This window comes from Vulpes vulpes, chromosome 15 (genome assembly GCF_048418805.1).
Source record: "Vulpes vulpes isolate BD-2025 chromosome 15, VulVul3, whole genome shotgun sequence".
NCBI classification, from domain to species: Eukaryota; Metazoa; Chordata; class Mammalia; order Carnivora; family Canidae; genus Vulpes; species Vulpes vulpes.
In genome coordinates this window covers 49,255,301-49,272,985 of record NC_132794.1, presented here as the reverse complement: position 1 = coordinate 49,272,985, position 17,685 = coordinate 49,255,301, and the positions used below count along the sequence as shown (strand labels likewise).

General features: G+C 36.7%; 1 protein-coding gene across 10 annotated transcripts in view; it reads right to left on the bottom strand.

Annotated features, from left to right (window-relative positions):
• The window catches only part of SNAP23 (synaptosome associated protein 23), a 41,372-nt gene that overhangs the window by 12,261 nt on the left and 11,426 nt on the right, over window positions 1-17,685 (bottom strand). For 9 of the 10 annotated variants that reach the window (XR_011997647.1, XM_025998557.2, XM_025998554.2 and 6 more), the window contains exons 2-5: window positions 9,330-9,433; window positions 8,771-8,812; window positions 8,313-8,361; window positions 7,237-7,354 (exon numbers count right to left, since the gene is read on the bottom strand). Coding sequence is in view for 9 of the 10 variants with exons in the window: in XM_025998557.2 (XP_025854342.1) it covers window positions 7,237-7,354; window positions 8,313-8,361; window positions 8,771-8,812; window positions 9,330-9,386 (266 nt within the window). In the remaining variant the exon portion in view is untranslated. Of the gene's footprint in view, window positions 1-7,236; window positions 7,355-8,312; window positions 8,362-8,770; window positions 8,813-9,329; window positions 9,434-12,178; window positions 12,261-17,685 lie in introns of all 10 variants that reach the window. The other variant, XM_072740620.1, reaches the window with a different exon arrangement.

The following is a 17,685-nucleotide window of genomic DNA, read 5'->3' as shown; positions in this document are numbered from 1 at the left end:
CCAAACCTGACTGGACACAGGGCAACCTGGAGGCATTTGAACACACACACAGATGCATAAAAGTTACACTCTGAAAATTCTGCTTTAGTATGTATGGAGTAGAGTCTGGGAATCTTTTATTGCTGTTATTGTCTTATTTAAATTCAAAAGCTCATTTAGCTTCCCAGCCAGGAAAAAGAAACTGTCTAGAGACTTCCAATCTCTTGTAGGAGTATTTTAGTTATTACTCCAATAGTCTACCTTTTTTTTTTTTTGATTCCCCAGCCCCACCCCCTCCAATAGTCTTAGTATTTCTATATTGAGACACTGAGCTATTAATCTGAAGGAAGCAAAACTACACACCAACATTTCCTTTTTCACAAAGGCCACAAGATTTGTAGTATATTGACTTAAATCCCAATCCTAGACCTGTCATTCCATAGCTGTAGAACCTTAAGCAGTTTTCTATCACTGAGCATCCTTTTTCTTATATGTAAAACTAAGATAAAATAACAATACTGTTCTAATATTTTACAGGGCTATTTTACTTTACAGGGCTGTGAAAAAATTCTACTGATAATGGGTATAAATTGCTTTGAAAAGCATTAGTCAAATATTTTTATTCTTTGGTTTTAACCTCAACCTGATCCTTAACAGTTCATGTCCCTTAGTGCAGGGATTACCAAATGGCATGTTTACTCTTCTGGCCCATTAACACTCACTAGCTTTGAGATCTACAGGTAGCTGAATACATTTGGAAGATGGCTACATAAAAAGACATCTAAGCCCAGGTTGTTTTGGCCTACAATAAGAAGGAAATGACTCTGATCTGCGACTGAACTCTTTTGCTTAATGAAATTTACAGCCCTTCTGGAAGAAATAAGACTTCATGATAAAATGCTTAAGCAAATTTGTGATTGAATTGTTATTAAGAATGCCACCTGGATGGGATCCCTGGGTGGCGCAGCAGTTTAGCGCCTGCCTTTGGCCCAGGGCGCGATCCTGGAGACCCAGGATCGAATCCCACCTCGGGCTCCCGGTGCATGGAGCCTGCTTCTCCCTCTGCCTGTGTCTCTGCTTCTCTCTCTCTCTCTCTGACTGTCATAAATAAATAAAAATTAAAAAAAAAAAGAATGCCACTTGGAAAGTCAGATTTATCCTATCAATTTTGAGGAGTCTAATAATCATTACCATTTTTCAGTATAAATATCTCATTCAAAAATGGCAAGATTGAAATAAGAATTTGAAATATCGTTTAATCAAGAAGCTGCTGAAAAGCAGAAAACGAGTATTAAGATATGATCACAGGGTGCCTGGGTGGCTCAGTTGGATAAGCATCCGATTCTTGATCTCAGCTCAGGTCTGATCTCAGGGTCTTAAATTCAAGAACTGCACTGAGTTCCATGCCCAGCTTACTTAAAAAATAAATTAAAATGGAAAACAGTTTAAAAAATTAAAAACAGATATGATCATGGTAATTTTAATAATTTATTTAGCTTTGGTTGTCAACATTAATAATAACTGAATAAAAATAGTAAAAAGAAAACCCAATATTAGCTATAATTCTTTCATAACAGGGAGAATGAGCACGAGTGTGTGTGTGTATGTATGTGTGTGTTGGGTGATTACGCTACAAGAGAGAAGAAAAAAGAGGGCAAGAAACAAAGGGTAAAAAATCAAATGTTTAATTTTCTAACCTTTACCGTGGTCTTCACAGTTCCTATTATGATCCAAAATTAAGGAGTCGAACATTATACTAAACAGTAGGCAGACTACAGGGTTAACTTTCATAAAATATTAAGATTAGTTAGCTCTGTATTAATTCAACATGAAACCAGAGCAAGCTAACACATGATAATAGGAATTACAGAGCAGATTAAGAGGGAAACTCAGATAAGGTATTTGAAAGCAAGAATAAAGTAACGTTTTAAGTTTATATCCCACATTGTTCCAAATGGTATTCAAGGTGACTAGCTTAGCAATTAATTCCAATTTGGTAGTGGCCTAAGTTATGGAGAATCCACATCATTAAAGGCAACTCTTTAATAGGAAAAACCTTGATTCTGGAACCAGAAAGGCACAGGGAAATAACAGAAGATAGGATGCTGCAATCGAAGTCCTATGGAGAGAGAGAGATTTAGCCTGAATTCCCTTACCTTTGATCAGAACTAGGATGAAGCAATTCTCTATAAAGATCAACTTAATTAAAACTTCTTAAGAAACTTCAGGGGTGTTTTCATTTTTATAATCTTAAATGTTATTTAGCAAAAACTTAGTTGTCAGAGCTATTAGTCAAAGGGTGGCATTATAAATTAAGAACATTTTGTCAAGTCCATCTTTTGGCATACAGCACCCAGAACAAACTCACTTTACATTACACACCACAGCACAATATTAAAGACAGTTTCCACCATTCACAAAATCCATGCACATGCACAGAAAAGCCTTTGAAGCATCACCTTTAGATAGCAGATTAACAGCCCAAACTGCGCCACAAGACTGCATCTTAAAGTTCCCTTTGATCAGTTATTGAGCTCGGCTCCTGACGTTAAATCTTCATTTTTAGTAAGCAGATTAGAAAGGAAGAGATTAATTGAGAAAATGAAATGCAGAAAAGAGTGAATGCCAGTCAAACAGAAGTTTAGAATTCTAAAAACATAATGCATTTAAATTCCTGCCCAGTTTCATAGAAACGAACATCTGAGAATCTAGATAAAAAGAACAATAGGAAAGTGATTTAAACCACAGCACACTTCATTTTTCCTAAAAATGTCTGGATGATGATATTCTTTCCTAAAATAATGAAAATTAGTATGAAGAGAAGGTAAAAACTAATGGAGAGGTTCTAAAATTTCTTCATTCTTTCCTGGTGATTACAGAATTCTCCTAATTATTTGTTATATACTTTATTTACATTTAATTAAGAAAAATATTTTTACATGTCTAACTCTCCCATCAGTCAACAAATTTCTTAAGAACATTCAATCAGCAAGTATTTATTGAACACCTACTATGTATCAGGTACCATGTCACGTACATAAAAGAATAGAGTAATGACAAATGAAACAGTTTCAGAGCCATGCCTTACTCATCTTTGTATCTCCAGTGAGTAGGATGGGGGGAACTCCAATAATGACTAAAATATAATTTATCATTTATTTTAACAATGAGAGCTGATTTGTATCTCAATATGACATAAGACTTGAATAGAAAAAATCTGTAGTACCAATTTTGAACTTCTCTAATAAGTGGTCCAGAAATACAAATCTGTCTTCAAATCATGTGTTTGCCATTGTAAGTACACATCAAAGAGAAGCAAGTTCAGACAGAAGAATACCTTATCTGAGAATAGTTACACTGGGACACCAGAGAGTTTACTTTTCTGAGACTTCTCATTTTTAGTCTGCTTCCTTTTAAACTCTTGTTAATTAGTTTAACAATTAGAATGACAATTTATCAAAGTTACTGTCAGAGATAACAGAATTTTTAAAAAGGATCTGTGCTATCTGTGCTATGATTCAAATAGCAGCAGGCTAACAATGACACCTATTCACAATCTTAAAGTTTAATCCTGGTAGTCTGTTTAAATTGATAGTCCTTTAAAAAGAATCCACTAGGGCAGCGCCGGTGGCTCAGCGGTTTAGCGCCGCCTTCAGCCCAGGGTATGATCCTGGAGACCCGGCATCGAGTCCCACATCGGGCTCCCTGCATGGAGCCTGCTTCTCCATCTGCCTGTGTCTCTGCTTCTCTCTCTCCTCTCTGTGTATTCTCATGAATAAATAAATAAAATCTTTGGAAAAAAAAAAAAAGAATCAGCTATAGTTAAAATTCCCTACTCATACAGGGTTCTGTTAAGTAATGCAATTTCCACGTCTGTTTTGTTTGCTGACTTGGCTTCAATGCAATACTACTAACCAAAAGAAATCTCGAAGAACAAATCTACTCAAGACATTTCCTATAAAGCAATACATCTAACAACAGTGACAACAAAAAATTCTTTTCCTGTCAAAGTCAAGCAATGAGGCATCTAGTTAAAAGCTGAAACTCTGCCTGGTTTTGAATCTCAGCGCTTCCATTTCTAGTATAACCTCTTTGTGCCTGCTTCCCCACATGTAAAATGGTGGTAAGAACAGAATCTATAGAATCCATCTCATATTAAGGTTATGATTAGGATTACATTTAAAGTGCTGAGAATAGGGCAGCCCGGGTGGCTCAGCAGTTTAGTACTGCCTTGAGCCCAGGGCGTGATCCTGGAGTCCCGAGATCGAGTCTCACGTCAGCCTGTCTGCATGGAGCCTGCTTCTCCCTCTGCCTATGTCTCTGCCTCTCTCTCTTTCTCTGTGTCTCTCATGAATAAATGAATAAAATCTTAAAAAAGTGCTAAGAATAATAAGAGTCTACATTAATATATAGGCCCAAAAATCTCATCCAAACCCTTAGATGTAAGACATTTTGAGCAGTACCACAAAATCAATAAATACACGAATATTTCTGTAGTGAATCAAACTAACATTTACACTAAGTGTGATAAAGATTATAAATAGCTTCACTTCACGTTACATTTTTATAGCCTAATTAATGAGTTGTGGCACATTATGGGGAAAAAAAACCCCAAACCTAAATGCTTGGTTTTCAGAGTTTTTCAGATTTCTAAATGGCAGATAAGAGATTGTAAACCTGGGTTTTTATTACTATCAGAATTAATACTAGCCTTACATGATCTAGCGTCTGCCTTTGAGAAGCTCATGTTATGGCTATTTATACGATAAGCCTAACTAAAACCTGGATTAGTAGATAAAATTAGAAAGATCAAGACACTGGCAGGAATAATAGTAGATAGAGCTGAGGATAAGGATACCATATAGGCCAATGAGTCAATGTTATAAAGAAGAGATAGGCACAAGGAAGGCATTAAAATCTGACATCTTTAAATTGGAATATCACTCTCGCTTCAGGGAACAACTGTTCTCTTACAGAAGCCCCTTGATTCCATCTGTTAAGAAGTGCCTTCTTCTCTACCTACTGAGAAAGGGTTCAGCTGAGGTGAGAGGCTGCAGACTGCCTCAGAGTCATACTCTATCTTCTCTCCCACGAGTGTCCCAGAAAATCCTGCGTTTGCTTGGCTGGGGTATATGAAGTGAAATAGTAATACTTACTAATAATTAATACTTCTGTCGTTCCATTTCCCACTTTCTAAGATACTAGAACATCTGAGGATTCACTGCTTTTCCTGTTTATCAACTCCTGACTCAAAAACCCCCGATTTTGCTCTTTTTTGCTCTTTGTTTTAGGGAGAACTTCTTCAGCCTTGCTCTTCTCCTAATACATAATCTCAGGGAAATTAATTTGATTTTTTTCTCCTCTACACTTTCAAAAGGGCACATAGAGCACAGAAGAAAAGCACAAGTTTGTAAAACATAGTTAAAGAATTTATATTTAAAAATCTGTGCATTTCTAACTTGTTTGCTTAAGGTAATCTGCTAAACCCTGATTGACAAGTCATAGTCATTTAAAAATGCACTTTCAGAGAGTCAACCAAGGTCTAAACAGGCCAACAAATTTGTCTTAGAATAGAAAGCCAATGAACAAGACCAGGAAGAACACTGTCAAATTTTAACTTGTTATGCTCAAAACAGACACTAGAGTTGACCAATAAGCAACTTAATTCTATTTTCTCTTGTAGATATGGCACAGAGAATGCTGTCACATGAAAACACCTATCTAAAAGTATAAAAATAAAAATAAAAATAAAAAAAATAAAAAATAAATAAAAATAAAAGTATAAAAATAGGGCAGACCCGGGATCGAGTCCCACATCGGGCTTCCTGCATGGAGCCTGCTTCTCCCTCTGCCTGTGTCTCTGCCTCTCTCTTCGCGCTCTCTCTGAATGAATAAATAAGTAAATCTTTAGAAAAATAAATAAATAAAAGTATAAAAATATAGCAAAAGTTCCTCTATCCCTAAGTCCTTTGAGAGGTAAAAATGCAGAGTATGTAAACCTTTGTATCAAATTCTTGGTTTAAAATACCAGCTGAGACAACAACTACATGAACAAATGTTTATGAAGCTCTTAAAAAATGAATGCTCTTAGCAGTAAGGATGGTCATTCAATCTCCAGACGTTGTCACTTCAACTAAAGGGAAAGTTCAAAGCCGTTATTTTGTTAATAACAGATGGAAGGGAAGATAATGGTTTACTGCCTTAGCTCAAACCTTATCTTGATTGAAATACATAAAATATTTGTCAACAACATGGAGTTTGGTTTATCAAAGAATAAGTAGGGAATTTAAATATTCATAATGGAGTCACCAAAAAGAATAAATCTCTGTCAATCATAATCTTATACACTATACACAAAAAGTCTGAAGACTTTTCATCTCCTAGTTTACTAGAAACTTCAAATTTTCAGAGACTTCTTTGATTCTTTCTTCTTTATGTTTGACATACTATTAGTTACTTTAAAATAAATTCCCTTGACTTATACTTTTTTCTCTAATCTCAATAATAATGCCTCACCTCACCAGCCTAGATTACAAAAGGTTCCTAACTAGTGCAGTTATGTAATATAATCCATCAACCCCTTAGTCTGCCTACTTGTGTCTATTTTTCACTTCTTATCTATATGAATCATGTAGCTCAGTTAAGTCAAGCTCCTCTGTCATTTCTATTTACATTAGGAAATGCCCCTCTGGTTCTCCCATGTCCATCCAAATCCTTGTAATCTGAGTCCAGTGCAAGTCCTCTCTCTCCTGTAATATTTCTCCAAACCAAATTTTATCAGTTCTGTTTCCTTAGCTTTCGTTGACATATGACCTAGCTCTACGTTTATATATTTTTCTACTGTTTTGCTATTCTTCCTCATATATCCAACTACATGGTAGGCCTTTTGAAGACAGGATCTAAGTCCTTTACTCCCTTCGGCCATTCCTAATGTGCCTACCACATAATATGTATTTTGTTAGTATTCTTTGTTAGAAAGGAAAAGACACAAATTCCATCCTGCTGTATATTTCCTATATTTCCTGTATTATTAAAAAATGAAATTGGGACTTGATCCAAGGACTGACCAAATTTAAGCCGTGGTTTTTGGTGAACATGCCCATTTACACGAAAAGCTTGATCTGCCTGAAGGAAAAACAGCTTAAATTTATCTAACAAAGTTCCTTATTTAGGCCCAGTCATACTTTTGACTTTTCTGGAGGATGAGGGGGGATGCTCTCACTTTAATTTTAAAAAAGTCTTGATTTCTCAACTCACCTATTACATGGACAGACACAAAGGCCACAGCACTTGTTGAGTTCCGTTAAAGTCTTCTCTGCCTCTCTCATGTCTTTATTTATTTGGTCCATGCCTTCTTCTATGCGGTTTAGTTGCTCTGAGAATAAGTTGTTGAAGTTACACTCTGTGTTATATTCACAGTGCCAACCAGAAGACACTATTATTATGAAACAGCAAAAACTTCAACTTTGAATCTACTGGTAATCCATCCCAGTGACTGTATCAGGGACCAGAAGGTACTACATACTGTTCAACATGAAAACAATCTTTCACAAATTGATCCTGAGGCACTTGGCTTCTTACTGTGGGAAGATTTGTTCTAAAGAAATCTGCATAATAAGAGCATGTGAGGGTTTGTTTAGAGATCGCCCTTGCAACCAAATTAAGTGTACTCTGACCAGACAGGATCCCCAGCATTTCTCTCTCTGAATAAGTACAAAACTTGAAGGCTATCATAAGTTTAATAAAACCTAGGCCAGGGGATCCCTGGGTGGCTCAGCGGTTTAGTGCCTGCCTTTGGCCTAGGGCGCAATCCTGGAGTCCCGGGATCAAGTCCCATGTCGGGCTCCTGGCATGGAGCCTGCTTCTCCCTCCTCCTGTGTCTCTCCCTCTCTCTCTCTCTGTCTATCATCAATCAATCAATCAATGAATCAATCAATCTTTAAAAAAAAAAAAAACCTAGGACAGATTGCTCAGGGCCAATTCAAATGGAATGCTTCCAAGCTCACCTGAATCTAAACCTATTTAAAGACTTAACTTGATTTCTGAAAATGATGCAAGAATATCATAGTATCTAATGTACATATGACAAATACACATAGTAAGTCCTGCTACCTGACAAATACTTGGTATTCAATTGGGCATTGTTGCCCCCACCTCAAATAGGTAATGAGCATGATATAATTCAAATCAGACAAAAAAAAAAAAAAAAGTAAACATATCACTCTTCTCTGATATAGAGAAGGGGGTTTCAAGGCTTAATTTTAGACATGGCTGATTTGAAAGGATTTTCTGGCGTCATTAGTCAAGAGTTTCTGCCAATGACTGCAACTCACCCCCTTGTTCATCCAGCATAGTGATAGTCTTGATTCCTGCATCCTGAGACTAAAAGAAGGGGAAAAAAGCTGATAGCACTATAAAATAAAATAAAAGCAACAGAAACAAAGCCTACAAGGCCTAATAGCAAGAGAGAATCATTTAGAAACCTAAATTCTCAGAGGAACAGAGAAAACTACTATCCCAAAGCAATTATTATACTTCAAAATATTACCCCCCCCAATATAATTAAGTCACAAATTCATGGTGAATTGATCTTCCCCATCATATTCTAATAGCGTAATGGGAAAAACAGAAAAGGCCCATCAGTGCATGGTTTGACAATTTCAGCAATTACTGGTTTTAAATAATAAAGCATACTGATACCATATACTTCTGATTCAACACAAATTACAGCTTGTGCTATCAAGATCCTGCTTATACAACTTCTGTACTTAATGATTAGACACTTTCTTACCTCAATGGCTAAACCCAGGATTCTCCTTGTACTTTCCAGAGACTAGAGAAAAATACAGGGTTTTAGTATTCTAAAATATGTAGCCAAAAAAAAAAATTGATCATATAGTTATGCTGCTACTCTATTTTAAAATATTGTCAGTCCAGCCATCCCTCCCTACCTTTAAAACAAAGTTGATCACTATAATTTTAGTTATTTTCTTCCTACCAGTTGTTCCTTAAGAGAAAATTTGGAGGGTAAAGTTAACATTATTTATAAAAGTTTAATGTAAGCAGAATCTACATATATTAGACAGATGTTTCCAATTTCTCAAATCTAGAGTTATCTTTGTTGTAAGTAGCTGTTAAACAATGATTAAAAAAAAATCATACAAGCTTCTTTTACTTATTTAGCTTTTGGTAAGCTGAAAAACTAAGGGGCCAGCAATAGCACTCTGAGGTAAATGCAATCTTGGACATACAGGGACGGGAGGGATGCCAAAATGGACATCTAAGAAGGTCCTCTCATCCTTCCACTGTGAAACTGAAAGAGAATTACTTATTCCAAGTAAAACGTTTACCTCATCAGTAACCTGGTGGGCTCTCAGCTGAATTTCTTCTGGTGACAGATTATCCATGATGAATTAAAACTTTTGATAAGCAAAGACACTGAAACGTGGATATTCTGTAAAAAATAAGGATACAAAAGAGTTTGAACAAAGAATGTGCATTATGATTCTGGATACTTATCTGGAAAACAGGATAAAAGTGCCTATCTATATCTTTAACTAGCTAGCTATCACAGGTGAAGAAATTAAGACCAAGAAAGGATAAATGGACAGTTAAATGCTAGTTAGTACCAGAAGTGACCCGAAACTCAGGTTTCAGGACTTCTAGTGAGTGAAGTGCTGTTTCAAAGAGAAAGTAACCTCTCTTCTTTGAGGAGCACGTACTAGAAGGCAAGCTTTAAGAGTTAGGTAGTATTTCATTAATAAAGTAACACAATTCAAACTCAGTGCCTGAAGAATACAGGAAACATTCTAGACATGTGCCAGGTGTCCAAGGCTACTCATTGGAGAAAATGAAATATTTTCATTCTTAACAAGAAAAGGGTAATGTTGACACAAAACTCAGAAAAAACCTGAAATTTTTCATAGTGGATTTTCCTTTTCCAATTATAGTTGTTGTTTTAGTGAAGTCCCTAAGAAACTAAATTATTATTCTCCCATATATAGTAACTCAGGAATTCATAACTCAGAGAAGATTCAGACATTCAGATAAAATACAACACACTTAGAAGGTGTTATTCAGTACTATGATTGTGTATTCCTTTTTGAAAAGTCATATGGAGGGGCACCTGGGTGGCTCAGTGTTTTGAGCGTCTGCCTTTGGCTCAGGGCATGATCCTGGAATCGAGTCTCACATCAGGCTCCCTGCATGGAGCCTGCTTCTCCCTCTGCCTAAGTCTCTGCCTCTCTCTCTGTCTCTCATGAATAAATATATCAAATCTTAAAAAAAAAAAAATTACTCATGTGGAGTAATAAATACTGTGTGACACTATACTTTTCGTTACATTTGCTAGCTTTGTACTTTTGTTTTGTTTTGTTTTGTATTACATTTTTGAAAATGTACCAAAGGTTCTTTTGGCAATTTTACTAAAGTTCTTTGTCAATGATATACATGAAGTCTGGTTTACATTCTGAATTTACCCTCAGGGAACATCTGACAACAATTGTCACGAGTTTGGGAGGGTGAGTGGGTAGTGTTACTGGCATCTAGTAAATAGGGGCCAGGGATGCTGTAAATATTACTATAATTCTTCTTCGGACAGCCCTTCTCAAGAAAGGATTATTTTGCCCCAAACGTCGAAGTGCTGAGGTTGAGAAACCCTGCCATGGCATATACTCAATGACCAGAAGGGAACATGGTTAGTCAGGAATATACTAGATTAAACCTTTGGAAGGCAGAGATTTTGTTATATCTTTTTATCTCTAACACCTAATAGAATCTGACAGCTGATACTCCAGCAAATGTGTGCTGAATGAACAAATAAGTAGAAAAATAAGATGTACTGTCAAAATATTTAAGTGGATCTTAGACACAAAGCTATGTGTACCAGTAGCACACAGCCTGCAAATATCCACTAAAAACCCAAAGCAAAAATTGCCATTACATATGTATGATCTGGAATGGCCTGCCGGTCACACACAAATCTTTTTAGTCATATCCATAGCTAACCATCACTTTTTGTAGAATCATCATTGATAAAACAAGAAGCAACAATATTATATTCTCAGTACAAAAACGCATTGCCTTTGGAGTCTTGTTTATTAACTCTACTGTCATGGCTAACTGTTTTAGGTTTAATTAAGATTTTGAACATTGATTAAAGTTATTTAATGCTCATGAAAAAAATTATTAATTACTATTGTTAATAATAAAAAGTATTACTACCAAAAGTTGCAAATTTAATTTCATATCTTGCTTGCCATTGTATGACTCTGGCAAAAGGTTGATATACTAAGATATAAAATATTAAGGTCTTCTTTTTTTAAGATTTTATTTATTTATTCATGAGAGACACACAGATAGAGAGAGAGAGAGGCAGAGACACAGGCAGAGGGAGAAGCAGGCTCCACGCAGGGAGCCTCACTTGGGACTCGATCCCAGGACTCCAGGATCACGCTCTGGGCTGAAGGCTGGCACTAAACCTCTGAGCCACCCAGGGATCCCCATAAAGGTCTTTCCTTAATTATAAACTGATCATTCATTAGATAGAAGCATAAATAGAACCACATGCCTTACTTTGCTAATCTTTGAGCCATTAGGTTTATCACAGATCTGTTCATGCTATGGTTTCTCTTGTTAATCTTTCATAGTTACAATTATGAAAAGTTGTTTTTGTAACCTCTTACCTGTCCACCTTTTCTTTCTGTAATATTCCAGGTAACGTTATGCTTCTCCATTACTTTCAGAGCCCCAACAAGATACCTTTCAAAGCTTGCCCTTCTCAGAATGCTCCACTTGTCTATACCTCCTCAATGCCCAAAAGAGCAGAAAGTGATGAGAAAGGTAATACATGCTAATTACACAGTCCCTGGAAGTGACACCCACAGTCAGGTTTTCCAATATGCTATCCTGTGGGTAGGAAGACATTCTGGCATAAGGATGCCCAGATCTCTCAAACTGTATAATTTTGTAATTCTACTCCTGACCTGATTGCTGCCAAGTACATATCAGTATTTGCCATCTTCCTATCCTAGTGAAAATGAGCAAAACTCCATATAGGTTCAGAGAGAGACTTGAATGTAAAACTGACCTCTGTCAAACTAGAAGATTCCAAGGGTTTTACCTTCTAATTATAAAAAAAGAACAGAAAAGAAAAAAAAAAAGGCAGATACAGCTGGGAGGTGAATATGAAGAATCAGACCTGGCATGGCAATAGGTTCATTTTTAGGGACACACCCACTGGTAAACTCCAAGTGCTTCCTAGTACTTCCTTTTTTTCTCTCCTGAAGGGCACACAAGACAAAAAACAGACTTATGTAAAGTTTTCCCATGTTTGACAAGCTGATGTCAGGAAACAGCTGCCTAAGACCTCTACTCTGGATTCTTGAGGGTATTCAAAACACGGTTAGAGTACATGGGAATAAGAAAAACAAAGCTGAATTGTAAGGGGGAAGGACAAAGCAACAATACTCGTCAAGCTCTTATTCACCTTTACTAAACAGCTCGAAAGTATCAGGCAGGGTGCAACTCAGAATTAGCTATATAGCTTTACTCATATTTATTATTATCTCCAGAAGTTTTTCCTATGAAGTCAGGAAAAGATTATCCAGAATGTTGTAGTAAAGAGAATTAGAGGTGGGAGAGGGGAAGGAAAAACGAAACATCATTTGACATACATATCCCATTAAACTTGCTGTTCTTAGATATAACCTAATAGATTAAATAAATATCTGTGTCATTTTTTCATGCTCCCAGAACTTAAAATACCATGCTAATTTTTTAGCATAGTATATGCTTCCTTTGAGAGGTAACTGCAAGATTTCCCTCAATGCTTTTATAACATATCTTTTACGATGGTTCATTTGGGCTTTCTAGAAGCCTCCAAGTTTATCTTAACTTCTTTTTATAAACTCTGGGGGCAGTGGGGAAGAAGAAAGGTTCACTGAGTACTTACTATGTGTCATATATGGTACTAAGTACTTATATATGTCATTACCTTTATTTTATCACTTTATACTTGGGGAAACTAAGGCTCAAGTAATTTGCTCAAGGTGTCTGAGTCAGTAAAGAGCAGATTTATTACTCACGTCTAGATCTTCTGGCACCAAAGATAACTCATGGTTTAGAAACTGGTCTCACTGTTGGATGCATCTTCTCTTAACAAATACCAGATGATATAAGAAAAGCTGAAAATTTGAAAATAGACTAAGCATCCTACCTGACAGCTCAATTCAAAATTTAAGATGCCCCCCCTTTTTAAAGATTTATTTATTTATTTTAGTGTGGGAGGGCAGAGGAAAAGAGAATCTCCAGAAGACTCCCCACTGAGCACAGAGCTGGACATGGGGCTCAATCTCACAACCCTGAGATCATGACCTGAGCTAAAATCGAAAGTCAGACACCTAATCAACTGAATCACCTGGGTACCCCAAAGATGCCTTCTATAATAAAAACATAAAAACTTCTCAACAGATTCAAAGACAGTTAAATTAAAATTAAAGGAAGAACTGGGGTGACCTGGCTGTCTCAGTCAGTAGAACATGCAATTCCTGATCTTGGGGTCATGAGTTCAAGCCCCACATTGGGAGAAGAGAATACTTAAAAATAAAATCTTACAAAAAAAAATTAAAGGAAGAACTACAAGGACAAGAGTAATCATGGTTTTCAGCTGTTTTAACATAATTTAGTGGCAGCCCCAGGGGCGCAGTGGTTTAGTGCTGCCTGCAGCCCAGGGCGTGATCCTGGAGACCTGGGATCGAGTCCCACGTCAGGCTCCCTGCATGGAGCCTGCTTCTCCCTCTGCCTCTCTCTCTCTGTGTGTGTGTTTCTCATGAATAAATAGATAAAATCTTTTTTTTTTTTTTTAATTTAGAATCTGATATTATTTAGGGGCCCCTGGCTGGCTGTAGAGCATATAACTCTTGATCTTGGGGTTATGAGTTCAAGTCCTATGTTGGGTATAGAGATTACTTAAATAAACTCAAAAATATGACAAAAAATTGCTTTCCTAGGCAATGAAGCAAATAAATAATTTTTTAATTATCTTAATAATTTTTTATTATCTTAATTATTAATTAAGAATATCATGTAGAATCTAAAATTACCTAAATTTAGAAAATGAAACTAATACTACTGGGAAGAAGGAATGCAAAGAAAAAGGTCTTAGAACTGAATCAACAAGCAATCCATGTCTTCCCTGATAAAAATGGAGAGCTACATAAGAAGTAATAAAAGAAACAGCACTTTAAATCACCATCCGAGGGACGCTTAGGTGGCTCAGCGGTTGAGTGTTTGCCTTTTGCTCAATGCGTGATCCCAGGTCCAGGATCGAGTCCCACATCAGGCTCCCTGTGAGGAGCCTGCTTCACTCCCTCTGTCTATGTCTCTGCCTCTCTCTGTGTCTCATGAATGAATGAATAAATCTTTAAAAAAAATTAAAAATAAATCTCCATGAATTCCAGTGTCCTGCCTAGACCAATATAGGAGTGACTTTTTTTTTTTTTTTAAGATTTTATTCATTTGTTCATGAGAGACACAGAGAGAGAGAGAGGCAGAGACACAGGCAGAGGGAGAAGCAGGCTCCATACAGGGAGCCTGACGCTGGACTCGATCCCGGGACTCCAGGACCACACCCTGGGCCAAAGGCAGGCACTAAACCGCTGAGCCACCCAGGGATCCCGTATAGGAATGATTTTATAAAAATAACTCATTTTATATGGGAAAGCAAAGATTTTGCATAAAATATTTTACTAAGTTAGCTCCGTGACTTATTCTTTCTCATAAAATTAATCCCAATGTAAATTGCTCTACAAGTTACACCCATACTGTTTATTACTGTATGATAAAAATGTATGATTCTCTTTGGTATATTTTGATTAGACTTTCATGGTAATCAATATATTGACAGCAAGTGGGAATTTCTGTTCATAGCAGGCTAGCATAGTGGTAAGTAGCAAGAATTCCAGCGTTCAAATTCTGACCCCAAAATGTATTGGTTGTATGACCTCAGGCAAGTTAGCTAAACCCACTACAACTCAGTTTCTACATTTGTAAAATAGAGATAAGAGACCTTTTATGAGGATTAAAAAAAGATGATCCATACAAAATGCTTATTATTAATGCCTGACACATGGCCAGTATTCAAGTGTCAGCCATTATTTTAAAATTCTTAGGGAAGCAGAAGGAAACAGGTAAAAGAAAAGCAAAACAACAGTGTTAAATATAAGTGATATTAATCTAAATGCTACTAAATATTGTTCTGTTTATAAGGCTAAATACAAATATTAAAGTTGATAATACTATATGAGTTATACATCTGAACTATTTTCATGCCAGCCATGAGCATGAGTCTGCACATGTCAAGACAGATATTAAACAGGTTTAAATTAAGCCAAGTTTCCGGTTGATAGGTACTTATCTAGACAAATATATATATAGCGTTGCATGTTTAAAAAATTAAAGACTGCTTAAAATGTTTTGTGTTTTTCTTTCCTAAGGCTGAGGAAACACAAAACCACATAAAATGGTGAAGGTCAGTATATGAAGTGAACAAAATAAGACCTAAAAATAATCAAATATTGGGATCCCTGGGTGGCGCAGTGGTTTGGCGCTTGCCTTTGGCCCAGGGCGCGATCCTGGAGACCCGGGATCGAATCCCACATCAGGCTCCCGGTGCATGGAGCGTGCTTCTCCCTCTGCCTATGTCTCTGCCCCTCTCTCTCTCTCTGTGTGACTATCATAAATAAATAAAAATTAAAAAAAAATAATCAAATATTAAAGAATATGGATAGAAAAAAGTCTAAAAGGGAATCATTAAAATATAACCAATAACTATGGTGATAGAATGAAGAGTGATTTTTCTTCTCTTCCCAATTGACCAAATAGTTTGCAATGTAGTTATGCTTATTTTAAATTTCATGCATTTATTTTCATCATAATGGGATGGAGCCCTGGTCGGGGGATGTCTCTGTTCAGTGGGGAGTCTGCTTCTTCTCCCTCTGCTCCATGCCCCTTTCCCTCACATATGCCCCCCTCAACTCGTACTCCCTCAATCTCCCCCTCTCTCAAATAAATAAACAAAATCTTAAAAAAAAAAAATAGCCTATGACAACCGAGAAAGCAGATTCATAAGACTGGAGGAAAAAAGACAAGGAATTAATTTTAGATCTTATTTCATAAACATAATTATAAATTCTTAGCCTCTCTTGAGAGGAATCTTCTGTTGGCACATATTCCCAGTAAAAGTTTGTGGGAGCATTTTTATTCATTAACAGATGATCACCATTTCAAACCACAAAGGTATAGAAATAATACAGAACAATTTGTCCTAAAGGTTCTGCTAACAAATGGTTAGAGCAAAGGCCCTTGCTGAAGTTTGGTTGGGAATCATATTTTATTCATGTCAGGTGGCAGAAATGGGTTCTCATGAGTTCTGAATAAGTTCTTAGCACTTTCATGGCAAAATACTAATAAGGCATGAATAAAAGAGGGTCCCACAAAGAAGCAGAGAACTTAGCTAGAATAGAGAATTTACAACTCCATCCCGGAATACAATCAATCTCCCGTCACGGCTCTTCACCTCCAGTATATTCTCTTTCTCCAACCTTCCTAACAATAATCAGGGATTCAAAGACAATGTATGTAATTAGAAGCTATTTAAAAGGTAACATGTAGCATGTGCTTTAAAATAATTCAGAGGTGGGTAAATGGGTGGGAGTACAGAGGAAACAAGATTGATCATGACTGTTGAAGCAGGTGAATAATACATGAAGTGTCATCACGCTACTTTTCAGCTTTTTATTGTTAATTATTACGAAAGAAATCAACATATACAGAAGTTTTTTAAGTGGCAAGTAACTTTTTAATAGTCACTACTCACCATTTTGTAAGTCTAAATAGTAAGGAATTAAGAATCACAGCAACAACTACAATACTTACAAACCACTATACATGCAAGGCACTATTTAAAAAAATATTTTATTTGAGAGAAGGGGGCGGGGCTCAGAGGGAGATGGACAGAGAGAGACTCTTAAGCAGGCTCCATGCCCAGCACAGAGCCAAAATGGGGCTCAATCTTACAACTCTAAGATCATGACCTGAACCAAAACTCAAGAGTCGAATGCCTTTTTTTTTTTTTTTTAAGATTTTATCTATTTATCCATGAGAGACACAGAGAGAGGCAGAGATATAGGCAGAGGGAGAAGCAGGCTCCCCAAGGGGAGCCTGATGCAGAACTAGATCCCGGATCCCAGGACCATGACCTGAGCCAAAGATTGACGCTTAACCATTGAGCCACCCAAGCGTCCCAAGAGTTGAATGCTTAAGCAATTGAGCCACCTGGGCATCATCATGCAAGACACTATCCTAAGAAATTTTTTAAAAATACACACACACACACACATTCATTTAATCCTCAAAATACTCTCTTAATCTGTCCAAGCTGCTACAACAACAACAAAAAACATAGACTTAGTAATTTATTAACAACAGAAATTTATTTCTCACAGTTCTAGAAGCAGAAGTCTGAGCTCAAGGTGCCAGCATTGGTTAAGTTCTCATCAGGGCCCTCTTGCTGATTCCTTATATGGTGGAAGGGGCTAGGGAGTTCTCTGGAGCCTCTTTTATAAGGCACTAATCCCATTCATGAGGACTCCACCTTCATGGCTTAAGCACCTCCCAAAGGTTCCACCTAATAATGCCATCACACCA